This window comes from Ranitomeya variabilis, chromosome 8 (assembly GCF_051348905.1).
Source record: "Ranitomeya variabilis isolate aRanVar5 chromosome 8, aRanVar5.hap1, whole genome shotgun sequence".
Taxonomy (NCBI): domain Eukaryota; kingdom Metazoa; phylum Chordata; class Amphibia; order Anura; family Dendrobatidae; genus Ranitomeya; species Ranitomeya variabilis.
In genome coordinates this window covers 35437755-35457892 of record NC_135239.1, presented here as the reverse complement: position 1 = coordinate 35457892, position 20138 = coordinate 35437755, and the positions used below count along the sequence as shown (strand labels likewise).

The window sequence follows — 20138 nt, the reverse complement described above, 5'->3', positions numbered from 1 at the left end:
GATTATCTTCAAGTGGGTTCCTTGTAGCTTTCGACTTTTCATCCGTTGATAGTGCTACTGGTTGCTTTCTTCATGCCTTTAGATCAGTGTTTCTCAACTCCAGTCCTCAAGACCCCACAACAGGTCATGTTTTCAGGATTTCCTGAGTATTGCACAGGTGATAATTTCATCACCTGCTCAAGCATTAATTCCATCACCTATGCAATACTAAGGAAATCCTGAAAACATGACCTGTTGTGGGGTCTTGAGGACTGGAGTTGAGAAACACTGCTTTAGATGTTTTGACTCTCGAAAAATCACTTCAAAAGGAGTTTCTAGCTAGTCTAAACTTCATGGTGTGATCGCTTACATTTAGTACCAGGTACTGCTTTCTGTGTATAACACCACTACCACTACTTTCTGGTGACAATCGATGGACTATGCAAGCCATGATGGCCAGTTTAGAGTCTAAGCAATCAAGTTTTTGTTTTTGGAAAACCCTGTCAATCAAGGGCATCTATTAGATCAGTGTTCCCCAACTCCGGTCCTCAAGAGCCACCAACAAGTCATGTTTTCAGGATTTCCTTAGTATTGCTCAGGTGATAATTGCATCACCTGGACAGGCAAGCATTCAATCACCTGTGCAATACTAAGGAAATCCTGAAAACATGACCTGTTGGTGGCTCTTGAGGACCGGAGTTGGGGAACACTGTATTAGATGACTGCTACAAGTGTTGTCTGATTTTTCAGTCCAGTTTTCATGGACTGACCTAATGGAGAAAGTGGAAAAACTTTTTTTTTTTTCACTCCACGTCTGCGAAAATCTGATGCCACTCTGATCAAAATAATTGGACTGTTTTTCCCAGATGGAAAGAAAAGGGCCGTGTGCACGTATCCTTGGGGTTAGGGTTCTTGGCATATAACTGAAAAGGACATTTGGGTTGAGCATTGCCGGGAAAGCTTTGGCTCCATGGACGTCTTCCACACATGAACCTTACAAATTGAATTACAGTTTTGTTTTTTTTGTTTTTTTTTCTTTTTTTAAGTAAAGGCAAAATATGTTGCCTCACCTATGCACACACTAAGGAATAAATACACTGTTAAATCTTTTGGTCTCTATAGACTTATAACCAGGAGTAAGTGGATGTCCCATGGCTGATGATGCCTATTTGAAATACACGTGTGTATATTGCAGCATTAACTAACATTATCCAGAGATTCCCAATAGAGCGATGACATTATGCAAATATAATTATAGGAATGATCATTGTAATATTGCGGCATCTGAGGGCCGATCACAGCTGGTTCAGCTTGGACAAAAACCTCATCGTCCATGTTATTGAAATCTACTGTTTAGGCTAAATCAACAAAATTTTCTTTAGCACATGGCTGGATTGGGAGCAATTGGGAAGTGTGTGGCGGTATGAAGATTCTCTGCGCTAGATGGAGAATAATATGGATTGAGCGGCACTTCAAACAGTTTGTAGTGAAGTGCGGCCAATGGAACCGTAATTAAAGCACAAGGATCCCCAGGCTAAGCTTCTTCCGGCTCACCATGCTGTGCAGTAATTATTGGGAAGCGGAGTTATTACAGCGCGCTGTCACTCAAGCTCCTTGATCCATTCTGTAACTGTTTTCTAGAACTCTGCAGAGATATCTTGTGTGAAAGACCCTCGTCTCACTGCGACACAATTCATTCTTGGGTGGGATCACTTTAATAACTGCTGAATATTAAGAAAAGTGTAAGCAAATAAGTCACTCCAAGACTGTTTCCATATAATGGCATTAACGAAGATCTCACACCCATGAGTATTATATGGCTTTGTAAAGCTTTTGAGCTCAACGGGGTCGTCCGGTCAAAAGATATTTATCACCTATCCTCAGGGTAATGTTGGATCAGTGGAGGTCCGACACTTGGCACCCCCCATGCATCCGCTCCCAGCGGCTCTAGCAGTGGAATACATTGAAAGGAGCTGCAGTACTATACAGCTCTGGCAAAAATTAAGAGACCAGTGCAAAATGTTCAGTTTGTCTGATTTTTCTCTTTATAGTTATATTTTTGAGTAAAATGTAAATTGTTTTTATTCTATAAACTTCTGACATGTCTCCGAATTTCCAAGCAATACATTTTTTTTTCCTGAAAAGTTGGCAAAATTACAAAATCAACCCAGTGCTTTCAGACCTCAAATAATGCAAAGAAAACAAGTTCATAATCCTTTAGAAACAACAATACTAATGTTTTAACTTAGGAAGAGTTCAGAAAACAATATTTTGTGGAATAACCATGATTTTTAATCACCGCTTTCATGCGTCTTTCACACTGCTTTTGGCGCAAAAATGTGAGCAGTTCTTCTTTGTTTGATGGCTTGTTACTATCCATCATCCTCTTGATTACATTCCAGAGGTTTTTATTGGGGTTCAGGTCTGGAGATTGGGCTGCCCATGACAAGGACTTGATGTGGTGGTCTCTTAATTTTGTCAGAGTTGTATGGCCTTGCGATCCTCATACCATGACGTGTCCACAGGCCCCAATAGTCCTACAAATACTACAACGTACAGTGTGCAGTCCTTTTAAGCAATTTCTTTGTTACATTCATCTTCTGCATTGTATCTGTAAGGCCAGCTTTAGTTGTCCTTGTTTCATAGTCCGTGTGCAGAGATCGATCTCTGGATCTGCCACAGGTTTCCTGACCCGAACCCATAAGTGTCCTATATGCCGATAAGGCTGAGCTGGGGTCATCGTGGTGTGGTCCGTACATCGGCACTATCTTTTTTCAGTTTTTCCTCTGCTTCAGCAATAATATTGCCAAGTCCATAATTCATGCACTTCCAATAACATTATTATTAATATTCTACAATTTCCTGCTGTTGGATTTATTTTTATTATATTTCATATATTTCATATAGCCCCTTTACTGTCTGCATATGCCCCCAGATTGAATTATCTTGACATGTTCTGTGGGGATGTTTGCTGCACCTTTTTTATAGGATTAAGTTAGAGGTTAAACTCTCTCCTTAGGGTACCGTCACACAGTGCCATTTTCATCGCTACGACGGCACGATTCGTGACGTTCTAGCGATATCGTTACGATATCGTAGTGTCTGACACGCTACTGCGATCCGGAACCCCGCTGAGAATCGTACGTCGTAGCAGATCGTTTGAAACTTTCTTTCGTCGTCTAGTGTCCCGCTGTGGCGGCATGATTGCATCGTGTGACACAGGTTGTATACGATGTGCGCACAGTAACCAACGGCTTCTACATCGCAAATACGTCATGAAATTATCGCTCCAGCGCCGTGTATTGCAACGTGTGACCGCAGTCTACAACGCTGGAGCGATAATCATACGACGCTGCAAAGTCACGAATCGTGCCGTCGTAGCGATGAAAATGGCACTGTGTGACGGTACCCTTAGTTGCAGGCTTAAGGTGTATCCTCTCGTGACCCTGCACATCCTGGATAGTGTGTACACTTCTGTAAATGATCGCTTTGATGTCATCCGTGAACTTTGCAGTCTTCTATAAATTGGATTTAAGTGAAGCTACACCTCTCCATTATAGGGCTACTGTTAGTTACTCTTCGTCTATAGTGTCCAGATAACAACAAGCAGGTTTTTTTTTTTTTTTTTAAAGATTCGTTTTTATTGATCAATTTATATAACAAAAAAATTCTAAGTACAGGCATTACAATATCTAGTATTGAGGAGGTATAGACCTAGTTAAAGGGAATCTGACAGTAGGATCAACCTTCCTAAGCCGTTAATATTGACATCTAGGTCATAGAAAGTTTAATAAAATGATGCCTTGATATCTGTGATGCAATGTTTTTTATTCCTGAGTAATTCACATTTTTCTTAATATATAAATGAGATGTTAAGATCTGCAAGCAGTACAAAGATCTCCCCGAGAATCTGCCTCCAGAGCGTATTTTAAAGACGTGGAGATCAGGAGAGCAGACTGTCAGTCATTACATGTCTCACACTGGTAACTCCCCCTTTTATTTATAATAAGCTCTGGAGGCAGATTCTCGGGGAGATCTATGTCCGGCCCACAGCGCTTTACAGACATTATCATCACTGTCCCCATTGGGGCTCACAATCTAAATTCCCTAAATCAGTATATGTCTTAGGAGTGTGGGAGGAAACTGGAGAACCCAAAGGAAACCAATGGGGAGAAAATGCAAACTCAATACAGATGTGGTCTTTGGTGAGATTTGAACCCAGGACCCCTGCACTGCAAAGCAACAGTGCTAGCCACCATACAGTGCAAACTAATGAGTCAACGTGCTGCCCACTTCTGACCAAGATTCTCCAAATCAATGTGCATCGTATTAAGACACTAGCTTTTTTGGGGATTCCATCTGTCCAATAGTCCACCATCAAAACAATGGTTCTATGAGTTAATACCTCTACCACAATGGAGGTTGACCTGATTTGACTTCTGTTTGGATTCTGCATGACGTTTTCATATTGTCACATATGTCCTTCTTTCCTTTTTTGAAGCGTGCAAAATTTCCAGTGTTTAAAAAAAAAAAAATAAATTAAAAAAAAAGGAATTACGGTATTTCCTCGGACATTTATACTGTGCATGTGTGAGTGAGAATGCATTTAACATTGTTTTTTTTTTTTTTTTTAAGAGTAGCTAGACTTGGAACATGTTGTTATTGTTGTGTTTTTTTTTTTATACTAGTAGGCTGGCACTTTAATTATCTGTAGATCGGTGGGAGTCCAAGTCCGGAGACTCCTAGCGAACAACTCTGCAGACTGGAGCACGCAGCGGGGTATGAATAATGGGCGCCCTAATATTCAGTGCAAAACTAGCCTTGTGTGTTTATTGGAATGCCTTCATGGCTGAAGGGGGGGGGGGGGAATAATCCAATAATGATGCTGTATTATTTCCTATTTTTGCATTTTTCTTGTATATTAAGTTCTGAAAAGGGAGCCTTTTTTAGGTTGCAGTAGGGATTATGTAAACCGTTGCTTTTCCTATTCTATAATTTCTGGGCATTTTGTGTTTTAAAAAAATAAATAAAAAATGTACACCATTTTCTTTAGAGCTCTGTTATTTCTAACGTTACTGCACAATGATTACATGAACGGTCTATTTTATGGTCATTTTCCTATTCACTCTGCTCTTTGCATTTCGGTCCTTTTGTTCCTTTTAACGTTTCCTTTTTTTGTATTAAACATAAAGAATATCCACGGTTGTCTCAGATATTCCATTCGTCCAGTAAGAATCTCTCTGCGCCGTACTTTCAGAATTGCCCGTCATTACCCTGAATGAGGTCTGGGGGGAGGACACCCTTCCTGTGGACACAAATGATGGGGGTTGTATCCCCACAGAGTATGTGTTTGTGTGTACAGTCTAGGTCAGAGGATTAAGGGGCCTAATTCTCCCGGAGGAGAAAAACAAGCCTTGCCGTTCAGCTCTGCGGGGCAGCATGGGCATCGGCAGTCCATGCTGTGGTCGTATTTATCTGCCCTTTTTTTGGAGGTTCTTGAGATATTAGAATGCATTAGGTATTTGGCATAAGGAATAGAAAAGGAGACTGGAAAGTAATTTGTTCACTTTGTTGTACACCTACGCAATGAGGCAACACGCAGCTATAGAGAACGGTTACCACTATTGCCTTTTAATTGTATTCGAGAGGCCTAGGCAGTGACATATTGTCTCCGGCTCTATAGAGACGTATTGGGTTGGATAATAATGGCTCTGAGCAGTTATGTATTTTGAGTTATTTATGTTCCTGTCTTGGATTTTTTTTTTTTATTTATTTTGCAAACTCCCTTGTGTTAAATGGCCAGAGCCGAGGTTACTATGTGACCCAGGCATTGTGGCACAGTTCACAACCAAGTGACAAGCTTTAGGCTCACACATGATGATATGCAAGGCCCCGCGCATAGCGGTTGAGCGATTGCGGTTCCCATGGAGAAAGGGGACAGTGTAGGACATTAATAACCTTTCCGCTTAGTATTATGTTTGTCTACCGTGACCCCAATGACTCCCCTGTTTACTCAGTCGCCCTCTCACATTTGCATGCAGCTTTGGTGCTTGCTGCAGCGGAGGTGATTTGTATTCTAATGGCGGCTGTTGTCTTGACAACGGGCTGGAGACCTGGAAACTCGTGTAGAAATAGGAAGTTTCACTTCCCGATCCTTTTAGGATGAGGGAAAAATCCATGCTCCGTGTCTGCTATTCCTAGAGGACCTATAGGTTGGCATAGGTTATCATCCTGTCCTGGCGCTCCTCGGTGCGGGCACATCTTCCTCTAATCCCTGCTGCTCTGAAGGCTTTACACATTATTAAAATGTAATCCTCCTGTGCCGCACATGCCGGTTCAGAAGACCTGAGCGTGTAGTGTGCCTATTCTAGTATGTTACAGTAATCTACAGATCGATCTAATGATGGGCTCTTTTACATCTTCTAGTTGAAAATCTATGGCCAACATGAACTCTCCGATCCTGGAAATATCAGTGCGGAATTTCATGATTTATGAACATTTTGTAGGTTCAAACATATATGGATTTTATTCTGTAATTGTAATCAATAAAAGCTTCCTTTTTAAAACCACGTTGAAGACGTGTCATACGACAGGTAGTAAGTCATTGATTTCCACACCCGTAGTGTGCAGAGCTCATTGGTCTTTCTTCTGATGGTTGGAACTTGGTCCATCATGTCATCGTTCTAACATGGATGAATTTCACCTGTTGTACAGCACTGCCAACACCAATTATTCTTCACTGTGTTCACTTCAGGTGTTCAGTTATTAAAATTAGTTCTCGGGGGTGGCTGCCATGGACCACTCATAGGTAGGGGCTCACTAGCAAATGGGCAACCTGGTGGGCCCTTGGAGCTCTTCTTTGGTGAGCAACTCTGAGCATCCTTTTCCCCAGAGTGAACAACTCTCAATACCCAGTGTCCTCTCTGTCCTGTGTTACTATACATACACGGAGACCCAAATAACAAGGATTGTGTGAAGTTTTGAAGTGGTCTGCTCTTCAGAAGAAATACTGTCCAGCAGAGCTGCCTGATGGTGGATCCTACTCTTCAGGGTCAGGGCTTGGCCTTTCCGTCACATCGGGGTCAGGGCTCGGCCTCTGCGTCACGTCAAGGTCAGGGCTCGGCCTCTGCGTCACGTCAAGGTCAGGGCTCGGCCTCTGCGTCACGTCAAGGTCAGGGCTCGGCCTCTGCGTCACGTCAAGGTCAGGGCTCGGCCTCTGCGTCACGTCAAGGTCAGGGCTCGGCCTCTGGTTCACGTCAGGGCTCGGCCTCTGCGTCACGTCAAGGTCGGGGCTCGGCCTCTGCGTCACGTCAAGGTCGGGGCTCGGCCTCTGCGTCACGTCAAGGTCAGGGCTCGGCCTCTGCGTCACGTCAATTGCTTTTTCAGATATTTGACAAGCGTGCCAGATGAAATATATAATACTTTGTCCTTGGAAAAAAAAAAGTTATATATCATGAACAGACTCAACATAGTTTGAAAATTAAATAATGAAAAAAAAATGTATGTGTGTATATATATATATCTCCATATATCTATCTATCTATATCCATCTACTTACAGTATATCTACCGTATATACTTTTTGATCTGCAATCACCATATTGCCCCATTACACTCACTTCCTTTGCGTAACTGCTGCAATCATACCCTTCACAAAGGTACATCATTGCTGTGGCCAGTGATTGGCTGCAGCATTCATGGGTTGTCTCCGCTAGAAGAGTAAGGCCAAATTCACATGAGGAGTGAGCGAGGCTTTAGTGAAAGGATTATTAGTAGTGAGTTGCAGCAGTTCAGTCATGATCTGCAAGTTCCAAATAACTTTTTTTTTTTTCTTCTTGTGCCATAAGAGTTTAGCCTTCAGCCATTATGGAGATGACGCGTGCTGTCGCACTTCATGTTTCTTGTGGTGTCATCACCTGCTGTATTTCTGGGAGGTATGTCAGCGAGGCTGTGATATTAATGGAATGCTTGTCCTGGATGCTCAGCACTGCGGTATATGGTTTTATGAGGATATTACGGAAGGAATTTAAATTCCTACATCTTACCTGCTGCTGGGGCCGCGCAGTGATGAAACATGCTCCCAGAATAGTAATGACAGGGGCAGACTATCTGGACCACTTTTATCTTTTATGACCTTGCACAAGTCACCTTTTTAACAATCTGCATATACTGGATATATTTGCTGATCATTGCATTCAAATAAGGATAGTGGTGGATTTAATGAATTGTGGTCACACATCGATGTCCTATCCTAATGGTAGGACAATCTTAAAGGTAATCTGTCATTTTTTTTCTATGTAATCAAACACTAGCATGATGTAGGGGCTGAATCCCTGATTCCAATTGTCACTTGCTGTCATTTTCATGCAATCCTTGTTTTCTCAGATGCAGATGTAGCTGTACTCAGAATACTGAGCCTTGTATAATCCCACCCACACCACTAATTGGCAGTTGTCTGTCACTGTACAGTGCACACCGAAGGCTGCCAATCAGTGGTGTGGGCGGGGTCAGAGTAGTTGACTAGGAGGCACTAGTCCTGTAGTCATTTGCTGCTGAAAAAAACACTGATGTTGTTGTAACGGCAACACACAGCCTAGTAAGTGACACATCGCTGGAATTGGGGTCTCCGTCCCTACGTCATGCTGCTCTCAGATTACATAGTGAAAATCTATTGGCAAATTCCCTTTAAATTTTCATTCTCAAGTCTGGAATAAAAGCCAGCTGGTGTAAGAAGCACCACATTTTTTTTTTTTAATATCAGAGGTGAAATAGATTTTCACTAGAATTTTTTTTTTTATAATTCTCTGGTAACAAATGATCTGTTAATCCTGACCCTCTCAATAAGCTCGACTAAAAAAAAATCAATGGCAACGTTTGTGTGTGTGTGTGTGTGTGTGTGTGTGTGTGTGTGTGTGTGTGTGTGTGTATATATATATATATATATATATATATATATATATATATATACACTGCTCAAAAAAAAAGAAAGGGAGCACTTAAACAACAGAATATAACTCCAAGTAAATAAAACTTCTGTGAAATCAAACTGTCCACTTAGGAAGCAACACTGACTGACAATCAATTTCACATGCTGTTGTGCAAATGGAATAGACAACAGATGGAAATTATTGGCAATTATCAGGACACCCTCAATAAAGGAGTGGTTCTGCAGGTGGGGACCACAGACTACATCTCAGTACCAATGCTTTCTGGCTGATGTTTTGGTCACTTTTGAATGTTGGTTGTGCTTTCACACTCGTGGTAGCATGAGACGGACTCTACAACTCGCACAAGTGGCTCAGGTAGTGCAGCTCATCCAGGATGGCACATCAATGCGAGCTGTGGCAAGGTTTGCTGTGTCTGTCAGCGTAGTATCCAGAGGATGGAGGCGCTACCAGGAGACAGGCCAGTACACCAGGAGACGTGGAGGGGGCCAAAGGAGGGCAACAACCTAGCAGCAGGACCGCTACCTCCGCCTTTGTGCGAGGAGGAACAGGAGGAGCACTGCCAGAGCCCTGTAAAATGACCTCCAGCAGGCCACAAATGTGCATGTGTCTGCACAAACGGTTAGAAACCGACTCCATGAGGATGGTCTGAGTGCCCGATGTCCACAGATGGGGGTTGTCCTCACAGCCCAACACCGTGCAGGATGCTTGGCATTTGCCACAGAACACCAGGATTGGCAAATTCGCCACTGGTGCCCTGTGCTCCTCACAGATGAAAGCAGGTTCACACTGAGCACATGTGACAGACGTGACAGAGTCTGGAGATGCCGTGGAGAGCGATCTGCTGCCTGCAACATCCTTCAGCATGACCGGTTTGGCAGTGGGTCAGTAATGGTGTGGGGTGGCATTTCTTTGGAGGGCCGCACAGCCCTCCATGTGCTCGCCAGAGGTAGCCTGACTGCCATTAGGTACCGAGACGAGATCCTCAGACCCCTTGTGGGACCATATGCTGGTGCGGTTGGCCCTGGTTTCCTCCTAATGCAGGACAATGCCAGACCTCATGTGGCTGGAGTGTGTCAGCAGTTCCTGCAAGATGAAGGCATTGAAGCTATGGACTGGCCCGCCAGTTTCCCAGACCTGAATCCGACTGAACACATCTGGGACATCATGTCTCGCTCCATCCACCAACGTCACATTGCACCACAGACTGTCCAGGAGTTGGTGGATGCTTTAGTCCAGGTCTGGGAGGAGATCCTTCAGGAGACCATCCACCGCCTCATCAGGAGCATGCCCAGGTGTTGTAGGGAGGTCATTCAGGCACGTGGAGTCCACACACAATACTGAGCATCTTTTCCTTGTCATGAGGCATTTCCACTGAATTTGGATCAGCCTGTAATTTGATTTTCCACTTTGATTTTGAGTATCATTCCAAATCCAGACCTCCATGGGATATTCATTTTGATTTACATTGATAATTATGTTTTGTTGTTCTGAACACATTCCACTATGCAATGAATAAAAAATTGCAACTGGAATATTTCATTCAGAGATATGTAGGATGCGGTATTTTAGTGTTCCCTTTATTTTTTTCAAGCAGTGTGTGTGTATTTATAAAATATATATAATCTCTGTAGGTTTTGTGCAAAATGGATAAGCGCCATTTTATATTTTTTTGCTGTAATTTCACATAATTACCAGATGGTCTATATAAAACCCAACCTTAAAATGTAATCTCGCGTGTAGGGATTGTATGGGCCATCTAGGACCCTCAATGCCCCTCTGCACCACTCTGGCTGGGTGATGGTATTGGGTAACCACTGCAGCAAATTAGCATTATCTCATTGGCTACAGGGGCCACAGATCATCCAAGTCAGAAGAAATGAGCTGATGCCCCCTGCTGGAAACATAGTGCGGATTGAGTATTTTTATATGTATAAATTTTTTTTTTTTTTTTTTTTTTGTACCATCCTGGGCCTATCAACAAGCTCTATCAAGATGGTGGACAACCACTTGATCTAAGAGATTGACCGCAGTGCTACCAGATATGAAGCCCAACAGCTACATTTGTATACGAGTATGTGCACAAGTAGTTTCTACTGCAAAAACTTTTCGGGAAGAAAAAAAAAAATCTAAATATTCATAATACCTTAAAAAAGTGAAAAATAAAATTCTGTGTGAACACACACTGCTGTGTTGTATCTCTAGTCAAAACGTAGATATAGATGTGTAAAATAACAAGTCTTACCTTCCCTTTCCCACACTCCAGTCGGTCCCTGGTGGCCTCTTAGGGCAGATCCAGGCAGATGATTCTGTCTTCTGTTTGATGCAGGTGATACGTGTTGTCGGCATACGAGGACTGCACTGTGGTGCTTATATTAAAAAAAAAAAAAAAAAAAAACGGTCAGGAGGTTTTTCTTGGTTTGTGAGACCACAGGGACCTGTCATAGCGGGAATCAAATGATGGGAAATTCTGCTCCTATGCCCATTACTTTTGGTGTAAATGCAGTTAAGATTCTTATAATGTCCTTGGGTGTCTCAAACTAATACATTATCTCAGAAACCTCGAGGAAAATGTCAGAAATTAAAATGCATTAGTGTGTTGTTTTTTTTTTTTTTGCAAAATGGACCAAAATAGAACCCTAAATAATGCATCAGGAATTAAGGGCATGCTTAAGTTGCTGCATCAAATTTATTAAGACAGGCTATTTAGTAGTGAAAATTGTTGGTGTAAAAATGTACACTAGTTCGAGCATATTCACCTACGTGTGATATCTGTTTTTTTCACATTTATAGCACGTGTACCTGTTATAGTCTATAGGGCCATTCACATGTCCGTGATTTTTGGTGAAAATTTTGGAGACCTGTTCTATTGTTTGATTCAAGGATCGGATCAAAATCTGCAAAGCAAGTTAACGAGTCTGTGAAAAAAAAAAAAAGACTGCACTTGGATGACATCCGAGTGTGGTCCAAATTTCACGAGATGTCACATTAGGAGAAGGTGGAGAATTATTTTTTTATTTTTTTTTTATCTACAAGAAAAACTGATGATGACACTTGGATCACACACTGATCAAAATATTTGGTTTGTTTTTCTGTCAGAAACTGAAATTGGTTGTTGCAGTATTTTGGATAACTTAGCAGTAAGAACAAAGTTTATCCTACATGTAAGCCTGAGGGTGAGGGAATATACTTTTTTAGCAAATGTTTGGCTTTTGTAGACTATCAAAAGCTCTTCTCTTCCAATTCTTTATTGAGGATCCGTCACATCATACATTTCTCAGATACCAGTGTTCTGGACCTAGTTTGCTCTGTTGTACTATGGTTTACAACTGGGGTCTAGAATATTTTTTTGATCTTTATTCTTGTGTAGCAGATATTCTCTCTGACTGACTGGTCCTTGTTCCTCTTGCAGCTAAAACAACCTGTGCAGAGACCGACTTCACCTGTGACAATGGCCACTGTGTCTCAGCTCGTTGGAAGTGTGACGGTGAGGAGGAATGTCCTGATGGAAGTGATGAATCTGAGGCCACCTGCAGTTACAGTAAGTAGGCATGGGGCTAAATGGTAGAACATCCCCTCCATAGGAGATATTGGCCCCAATAACGTTTAAAGTGTAACTATCATTTTAATTTTCTTGTCCATAGAATAGTATATGTGAAAATAAAAAAAATAAAAAATACTTTTTTGAAGAATTATTTTTTTTTATCCTCTTGGACTGATTTTTCTTTTTCAATATTCAATTCACAGGTGGAATCTGTTTTCTGTGAACACAAACTTTCTTATTACTGAGATAGATGACAATTGGTGCTAATAAAGTTCTATGCTAAGCAGTAACTGTCATTCCATGAGAACTTGCAGCAGAATGTCTGTCTACCCCTAGCTCCTCTCTGGAATGTCTGTGTCTGCCTCTAGCTCCTCCCTAGAATGTCTGTGTGTTGCTCTAGCTCCTCCCTAGAATGTCTGTGTGTTGCTCTAGCTCCTCTCTAGAATGTCTGTGTTCCTCTAGCTCCTCCCTGGAATGTCTGTCTGCCTCTAGCTCCTCCCTAGAATGTATGTGTGTTCCTCTAGCTCCTCCCTAGAATGTCTGTGTCTGCCTCTAGCTCCTCCCTAGAATGTCTGTTCCCCTAGCTCCTCCCTAGAATGTCTGTGTTCCTCTAGCTCCTCCCTAGAATGTGTATCTGCCTCTAGCTCCTCCCTAGAATGTCTGTTCCTCTAGCTCCTCCCTAGAATGTCTGTCTGCCTCTAGCTCCTCCCTAGAATGTCTGTCTGCCTCTAGCTCCTCCCTAGAATGTATGTGTGTTCCTCTAGCTCCTCCCTAGAATGTCTGTGTGTTCCTCTAGCTCCTCCCTAGAATGTCTGTGTTCCTCTAGCTCCTCCCTAGAATGTCTGTCTGCCTCTAGCTCCTCCCTAGAATGTCTGTTCCCCTAGCTCCTCCCTAGAATGTCTGTCTGCCTCTAGCTCCTCCCTAGAATGTGTATCTGCCTCTAGCTCCTCCCTAGAATGTCTGTTCCTCTAGCTCCTCCCTAGAATGTCTGTCTGCCTCTAGCTCCTCCCTAGAATGTCTCTGCCTCTAGCTCCTCCCTAGAATGTGTGTATCTGCCTCTAGCTCCTCCCTAGAATGTCTGTTCCTCTAGCTCCTCCCTAGAATGTCTGTTGGCCTCTAGCTCCTCCCTAGAATGTCTGTATCTGCCTCTAGCTCCTCCCTAGAATGTTTATGCCTCTAGCTCCTCCCTAGAATGTCTGTGTCTTCCTCTATCTCCTCCCTCCTCCATAGAATTATAAAAGCACCAACTGTCATCACATATCTCTGTAATGGGAAAATCTGTCTTCACTGAAAACAGATTTTGCCCTTGAAATGAGTGAAAGATCAACCCAGGAGAAGAAAGATTTCTATGATAACATATATTTCAAAGTTTCTTTTTATATGTACTATCGACTTATTAAATAAAAATGATGGTTACACTGTAAGACTCCATAGCCATACTACTTTCCTTGATAGATGGACTCATCTGAAATATGCATAGTATAAAATGCATTGTAAGAAGGGTATTTGCAGTGCGTAGGATATCTAAAAAGAACTTGCTTATATCTTGAAGTAAAACGGCATAGCCAGTTTGTACATTCATTCCACAGTAATATCCTTAAAACTTTGAAGTAGCCAAGTTTTTAGTCTCCTAAAGGTCCAGGATATGTCCCGATTCTCATGTTTTGTAACTTGCAGTCCACTTTTTTTATTCTTGCTGATTAGGATATAGTTTCTTCATTCTGCCAGCACTATTGGTGCAGGCACTTGCTTCCGCACACTTCTTAGCATGCATTGTTCCCACCATTGTCCGTTGCCCTGAACTTTAAGAATGCCTCTATTCCTGTATACGGTTTTACAGACTGGAAAGCTGCGAGCCCCGCCGTCCCTTTCTGTAACCCATCTCCACGTCACTGTTCATGAAGTTACACAGAAAGGGGAAACCTCGTGGCCAGCACTTTGGAGTTAATATTCAGGGCTATTACAATGTCAATTTTTAAATCAATTTGCATATTGTCTATTTATCAGATTAGCTATCAAATAAGATGAACTTGTCCCCATTGATATCCGCACACCCGGCTCTGCTAGACCAGCAGGACCCTCGCTATACACACATAAGGATAGACCAGTCAGGCAGGGAGAAGCCGATGGGACCATCCTTAGGGCGGGTCCCCGGCAGTCACTTCGTTCTTGGCTCTCTGCTTAAGGTAAGTTTTACTGATGGCGTCCGTACTTGATTTATGTTGCCTGGTGACCAGTAATGGACCACTCCAATATATATAGAAAACCCAATATACTTTTCCTTTTAGACTGGCTCTGCTTCGGTGAAGTCTGCTCTGTGATTGGTGGTGGTCACACAACCTTGCTACAAAGCTGCTGCAGACAATCAGCATCCATTGATTGGCTGCAGTGCTTACAGTTGTTAGGCAGAACAGTCCCCTGTGGCTGAACGGATGCTGATGGGCTGCAGTGCTCACGTAACCTTAGTCTAACCACTGATGAGCTGTAGCCTTCAGACTTCATAACATAACTGTCCCATCTACCTGAACAGGGGGCGCTGCCGCTGATCTGTTGGCCGCAGTGGTCTTGTAACATAACAATTTAATTTTACCACTGGGAAATTAGTATTTGGAGTTTTTACTAGCGCTTGTCTCACCCCACCACAAGCCTCAGTTGGTATCTCGGTGCCTTCACTATGTCTTTGGCTCGTCTTCTCCTCAAGGCCAAATGGAACCCAACAAAATATTGGATCTCTAGCGTTACCGACCCTCAGATGTTTCCCCGTTCTTTTTTTTTTTAACATTCTCTGATCTGATTCTTATGATTAACCCCATATGGTTTTCCATTTTTGTTTGAACTTTTGTACTATTCACTCCGGCTAATCAGTGTGGAAAGGGCAAACATGAATGTCTATCTTCGCGGTGTACGATCATGTCTGATTCCTCGCTGTTCTGGAGCCGCGGGTCACGGCAGCAGATTCGGAGCGGATAATTCCCACGCTATTTCATGCATCGCAGCAGCCGTTCTCCGAGATTCCCGTCCATCACACAATCTTTTGCATCAGAGCGCCGAATCTGCGAGATCAGTTTTTGTAATGCGTTGATTTGCCCTAATAACAATGAGTGAGATTTTCATTATCGGTGCGAAGAGCGGCCTCCATGTTTCCGAGACTGTAATTAACCTGACATCTGTCTCCGGGACGCAGATCTGATCATAGACCCATCTCTTTAAATCTCTGGAGTGCAGGTGGGGGAAGGGTGAACTTCATAGAAAAACAGCAATTTATTTTTTTTTTTCCTTGAGAATATTGTTGGTGATGATCATGATAAAATGTCAGCATCCCCCTGAGATGGAAGGTGATGTTTGTAATTTCAAAACACATTTTTTCTCTGGAGAGTCACTCTGTACAGTTATAGAAATCCAAGGCTGACGACACAGGACCAGGACTCCTCCGTGATCTTCACTGGGTGCGTTATTGCTCGATGACCCCATTTTGTACTGAGTCTTATTTCCACCATATAAAGAGCAATTCATCTGTCTCTTTGTATTACGTAGAGGACAACCTTCCCCATACCCTTCCTTTATATGAGGATATTTAAGGACTCCATAAAGCGGCCAAGTCACAAAAATGACTATTCTTACGTTTTTTTTCAGAAGATGATACTTTCTACATACAGCTCCCACCTCACCTACTGCAAAATCCCTTTCCAAAAAGCAAGGGGACGTCCACACAGGACAAAAAAATCTGCAGCAGAATGAGCAGTGACACTTTTCTGTATGGAAATTGACCTGCGGAGCGGATTTTAAAATACAAAGCTCGTCAATTTGTTATACTGCACGTGTCACTAGATCCTGGGTCTGCTTAAGCATTCCTGCTTTTGAAAGTGTCAGCAGGAAACCCTAAGGAGAAAGGAAGAAATGGTTTATCCACCGCTTCTGCCTTCCCATGTGCCATTTACATTAAAGTCTATGTAGTGAATATGCGCAATCGACATTGCTTCCGTTGTACCCCGCGATCATTGAACGTTGGGTCTCTGCCGGGCACAACAGAGCTTCTGGGTCTTACACCCAGTTACAGTGAAAAGATGAATAAGGAAAAAAACAAAACACGAATATATTGGTATGTACGTATATGTGTGTATATGTATATACAGGTGCTTCTCACAAAAATAGATTATCATCAGCAAGTTAGTTTTTCAGTTCTTCAGTACAAAAAGTGAAACTCATATATTAGATAGTCATTACACACAGAGTGATTTATTTCACATGTTTATTTCTGTTAATGTTGATGATTATGGCTTACAGTCAAATGAAAATTCAACAGTGATTATCTCAGTAAATTAGAAAAATTAACAAAAACACCTGCAAAGGCTTCCTAAGCGTTTAAAAAGGTCCCTTAGTCTGTTTCAGTAGCTCCACAATCATGGGGAAGACTGCTGACTTGACAGATGTCCAGAAGGCAGTCACTGACACACTCCACAAGGAGGGTAAGCCACAAAAGGTCATTGCTAAAGAAGCTGGCTGTCCAGAGTGCTGTATTCCAAGCATATTAATGAAGAAGTTGAGTGGAAGGAAAAAGTGTGGTAGAAAAAGGTGCACACGCAACCGGGATAACCACATCCTTCAAAGGATTTTTAAGAAAAGGCCATTCAAAAATGTGGTGGAGATTCACAAGGAGTGGACTGCTGCTGGAGTCATTGCTTCAAGAGTCACCACACACAGACGTGTCCAGGACATGGGCTACAAGTGTCACATTCCTTGTGTCAAGCCACTCATGACCAATAGACAATACCAGAAGCGTCTTACCTGGGCCAAGGAGAAAAAGAACTGGACTGTTGTCAGTGGTCCAAGATGGTGTTTTCAGATGAAAGTAAATTTTGTGTTTCATTTAGAAATCAAGGTCCCAGAGTCTGGAGGAAGAGTGGAGAGGCCACAATCCAAGCTGCTGGAGGTCTAGTGTGAAGTTTTCACAATCAGTGATGGTTTGGGGAGACATGTCATCTGCTGGTGTAGGTCCACTGTGTTTTATCAAGACCAAAGTCAGCACAGTCGTCTACCACGAAATATTAGAGCACCTCACGCTTCCTTCTGTCGACAAGCTTTTTGGAGATGGAAATTTAATTCTCCAGCAGGACTTGGCACCTGTCCACACTGCCAAAAGTACCAATACCTGGTTTACAAACAACAGTATCACTGTCCAGCAAACTCGCCTGACCTTAACCCCATAGAGAATCTATGGAGTATTGTCAAGAGGAAGATGAGACACCAGACCCCACAATGCAAAGCAACCTGGGCTTCCATAACCCCTCAGCAGTGCCACAGACTGATCTCCTCCATGACATGCCACATTGATGCAGTAACTGATGCCTGTGTGTGTATGTCAAATATATCTATCACTCAGTCTCTCTCACTCTCTAACAAACCCACTATTATATCTATCTATCTACTGTATATATCTGTAAAAAAATGAAGAGGATCTTCCCCTAGGACATATAATATAATAATACAATATGTATATAATATATTATCTCAGCACTTTTTTTAGTTTCATTCGTGAACAACTAAAAAGTTTCTCATATTGGATATCCAAACTCCTGTAATATAGGTTATTTAGTGTAAAATGTGAATAATATAAAGAGTGAATGTAATGCCATGAAGAAAACAAAAAGAAAATACCAAAAAATAAATAAAAGTAACATGTACACTCCTCTGGCATTTTCTATTATGGAGATATTCTGATCTGTTCACATCGACTTGTAATGTAAAGCAGTGTGAAGGCATAAAAGATGTTTGGGTGGCTTTTTTTTTTTAGCATTTTGTCAGCAATTTTTGCTTAAATTTCCCCACATCTTTCTTTAATCTGGAAAAATAAAAATGACCCATTATCGATCTTTTTATATATATATATTTTTTTTAAATAAAAAATGCTGGTGAGTAAAACATTGAAAAAAAAACACTAAAAAAAGGCACCTCAGGTGAACAAAACTCCAGAAAACCCCAGCGATTCATAAAGCGTTTTTTTGCTTGAAAAACAAACTCTTTGACCGCTGTTAAAAGATGCAGTGTGAACATGCCCTTAGATCACCTGTGTGAATAATCTCAGATCTCCGCTTCCTGGCCCATGGAGGTAATGACATATTTTAGAACTTTAGTTTGGCATTGAATTGGGTTCTCGTTTAAATTGCAAGCTCTTTGGGCAAGGAGCTGCAGATATTTTGGCCATTTTATTTTTATTCTATCAGTTGGATTCGGTGCCTTAAATATTAAAAAGACATGACGCCATCTATAAAGACTCGGCAGCCGCATCTTTCTCCCTTCATCTTGGTGACTGTTTAGTTCATCAGCATCTAAGTCACCATGAAATCATACCCCTTATGTATAATTACCCTGCCTACGGGCACAAACCTCCGTACTAAAGATGGCGTCTGTAAAGGTGGGCGTAATAGTTGATGTTTTTGTTTGCAGGCGTCTTAGTAAAATGTTTGTCTTCTAAATGTCAGGCCTTGAAGTGCGCTTCCCATTAGCATAAATGAAGACTTCAGGTGTAAAGTGTAATCTCGATAGGAAGCACGCAACGCTTGATATTTATGTTCTGTGCCCGGTAATGATGAATATGGATATATTAACTGCTCACAGAGGAAGCAGACACTTTATCCTCTGCCGCAGTTCACTGTAATGTAGAGTACAAAGTCACTGGGAACATAAGAAAGATCATTAATCGGCCTATAACATGCCCGCGACCGTGGCTCCAAAGCAATCTATAATCTGCAGCTGCACATTAGTGAGCGCCATTACCGTGGTCTGCATTAGAATAGAAATATATACTAATCATGTGGTGTACTTGTCATTAGCAATCTAATGGTATATACACTCACCGGCCACTTTATTAGGTACACCATGCTAGTAACGGGTTGGACCCCTTTTGCCTTCAGAACTGCCTCAATTCTTCGTGGCATAGATTCAACAAGGTGCTGGAAGCATTCCTCAGAGATTTTGGTCCATATTGACATGATGGCATCACACAGTTGCCGCAGATTTGTCGGCTGCACATCCCAAAGATGCTCCATACAAGGCAGGATGGATCCATGCTTTCATGTTGTTTACGCCAAATTCTGACCCTACCATCCGAATGTCGCAGCAGAAATCGAGACTCATCAGACCAAGCAACGTTTTTCCAATCTTCTACTGTCCAATTTCGATTAGCTTGTACAAATTGTAGCCTCAGTTTCCTGTTCATAGCTGAAAGGAGTGGTACCCGGTGTGGTCTTCTGCTGCTGTAGCCCATCTGCCTCAAAGTTCGACGCACTGTGCGTTCAGAGATGCTCTTAGGCCTACCTTGGTTGTAACGGGTGGCGATTTGAGTCACTGTTGCCTTTCTATCAGCTCGAACCAGTCTGCCCATTCTCCTCTGACCTCTGGCATCAACAAGGCATTTCCGCCCACAGAACTGCCGCTCACTGGATTTTTTTTCTTTTTCGGACCATTCTCAGTAAACCCTAGAGATGGTTGTGCGTGAAAATCCCAGTAGATCAGCAGTTTCTGAAATACTCAGACCAGCCCTTCTGGCACCAACAACCATGCCACGTTCAAAGGCACTCAAATCACCTTTCTTCCCCATACTGATGCTCGGTTTGAACTGCAGGAGATTGTCTTGACCATGTCTACATGCCTAAATGCACTGAGTTGCCGCCA

At 42.3% G+C, this 20138-nt stretch overlaps 2 protein-coding genes across 4 annotated transcripts in view; one reads left to right on the top strand and one right to left on the bottom strand.

Annotated features, from left to right (window-relative positions):
- Positions 1–20138, top strand: part of LRP8 (LDL receptor related protein 8) — a 146851-nt gene that overhangs the window by 64036 nt on the left and 62677 nt on the right. For all 3 annotated transcript variants that reach the window (XM_077278382.1, XM_077278380.1, XM_077278381.1), the window contains one exon: positions 12336–12464. In XM_077278382.1, coding sequence (XP_077134497.1) covers positions 12336–12464 — 129 coding nt within the window. The remainder of the gene's footprint in view (positions 1–12335; positions 12465–20138) is intronic.
- The window catches only part of LOC143788598 (uncharacterized), a 54656-nt gene that overhangs the window by 1128 nt on the left and 33390 nt on the right, over positions 1–20138 (bottom strand). Inside the window, exon 2 of the transcript XR_013218677.1 lies at positions 11169–11292. The gene's annotated coding sequence lies outside the window, so the exon portion shown is untranslated. The remainder of the gene's footprint in view (positions 1–11168; positions 11293–20138) is intronic.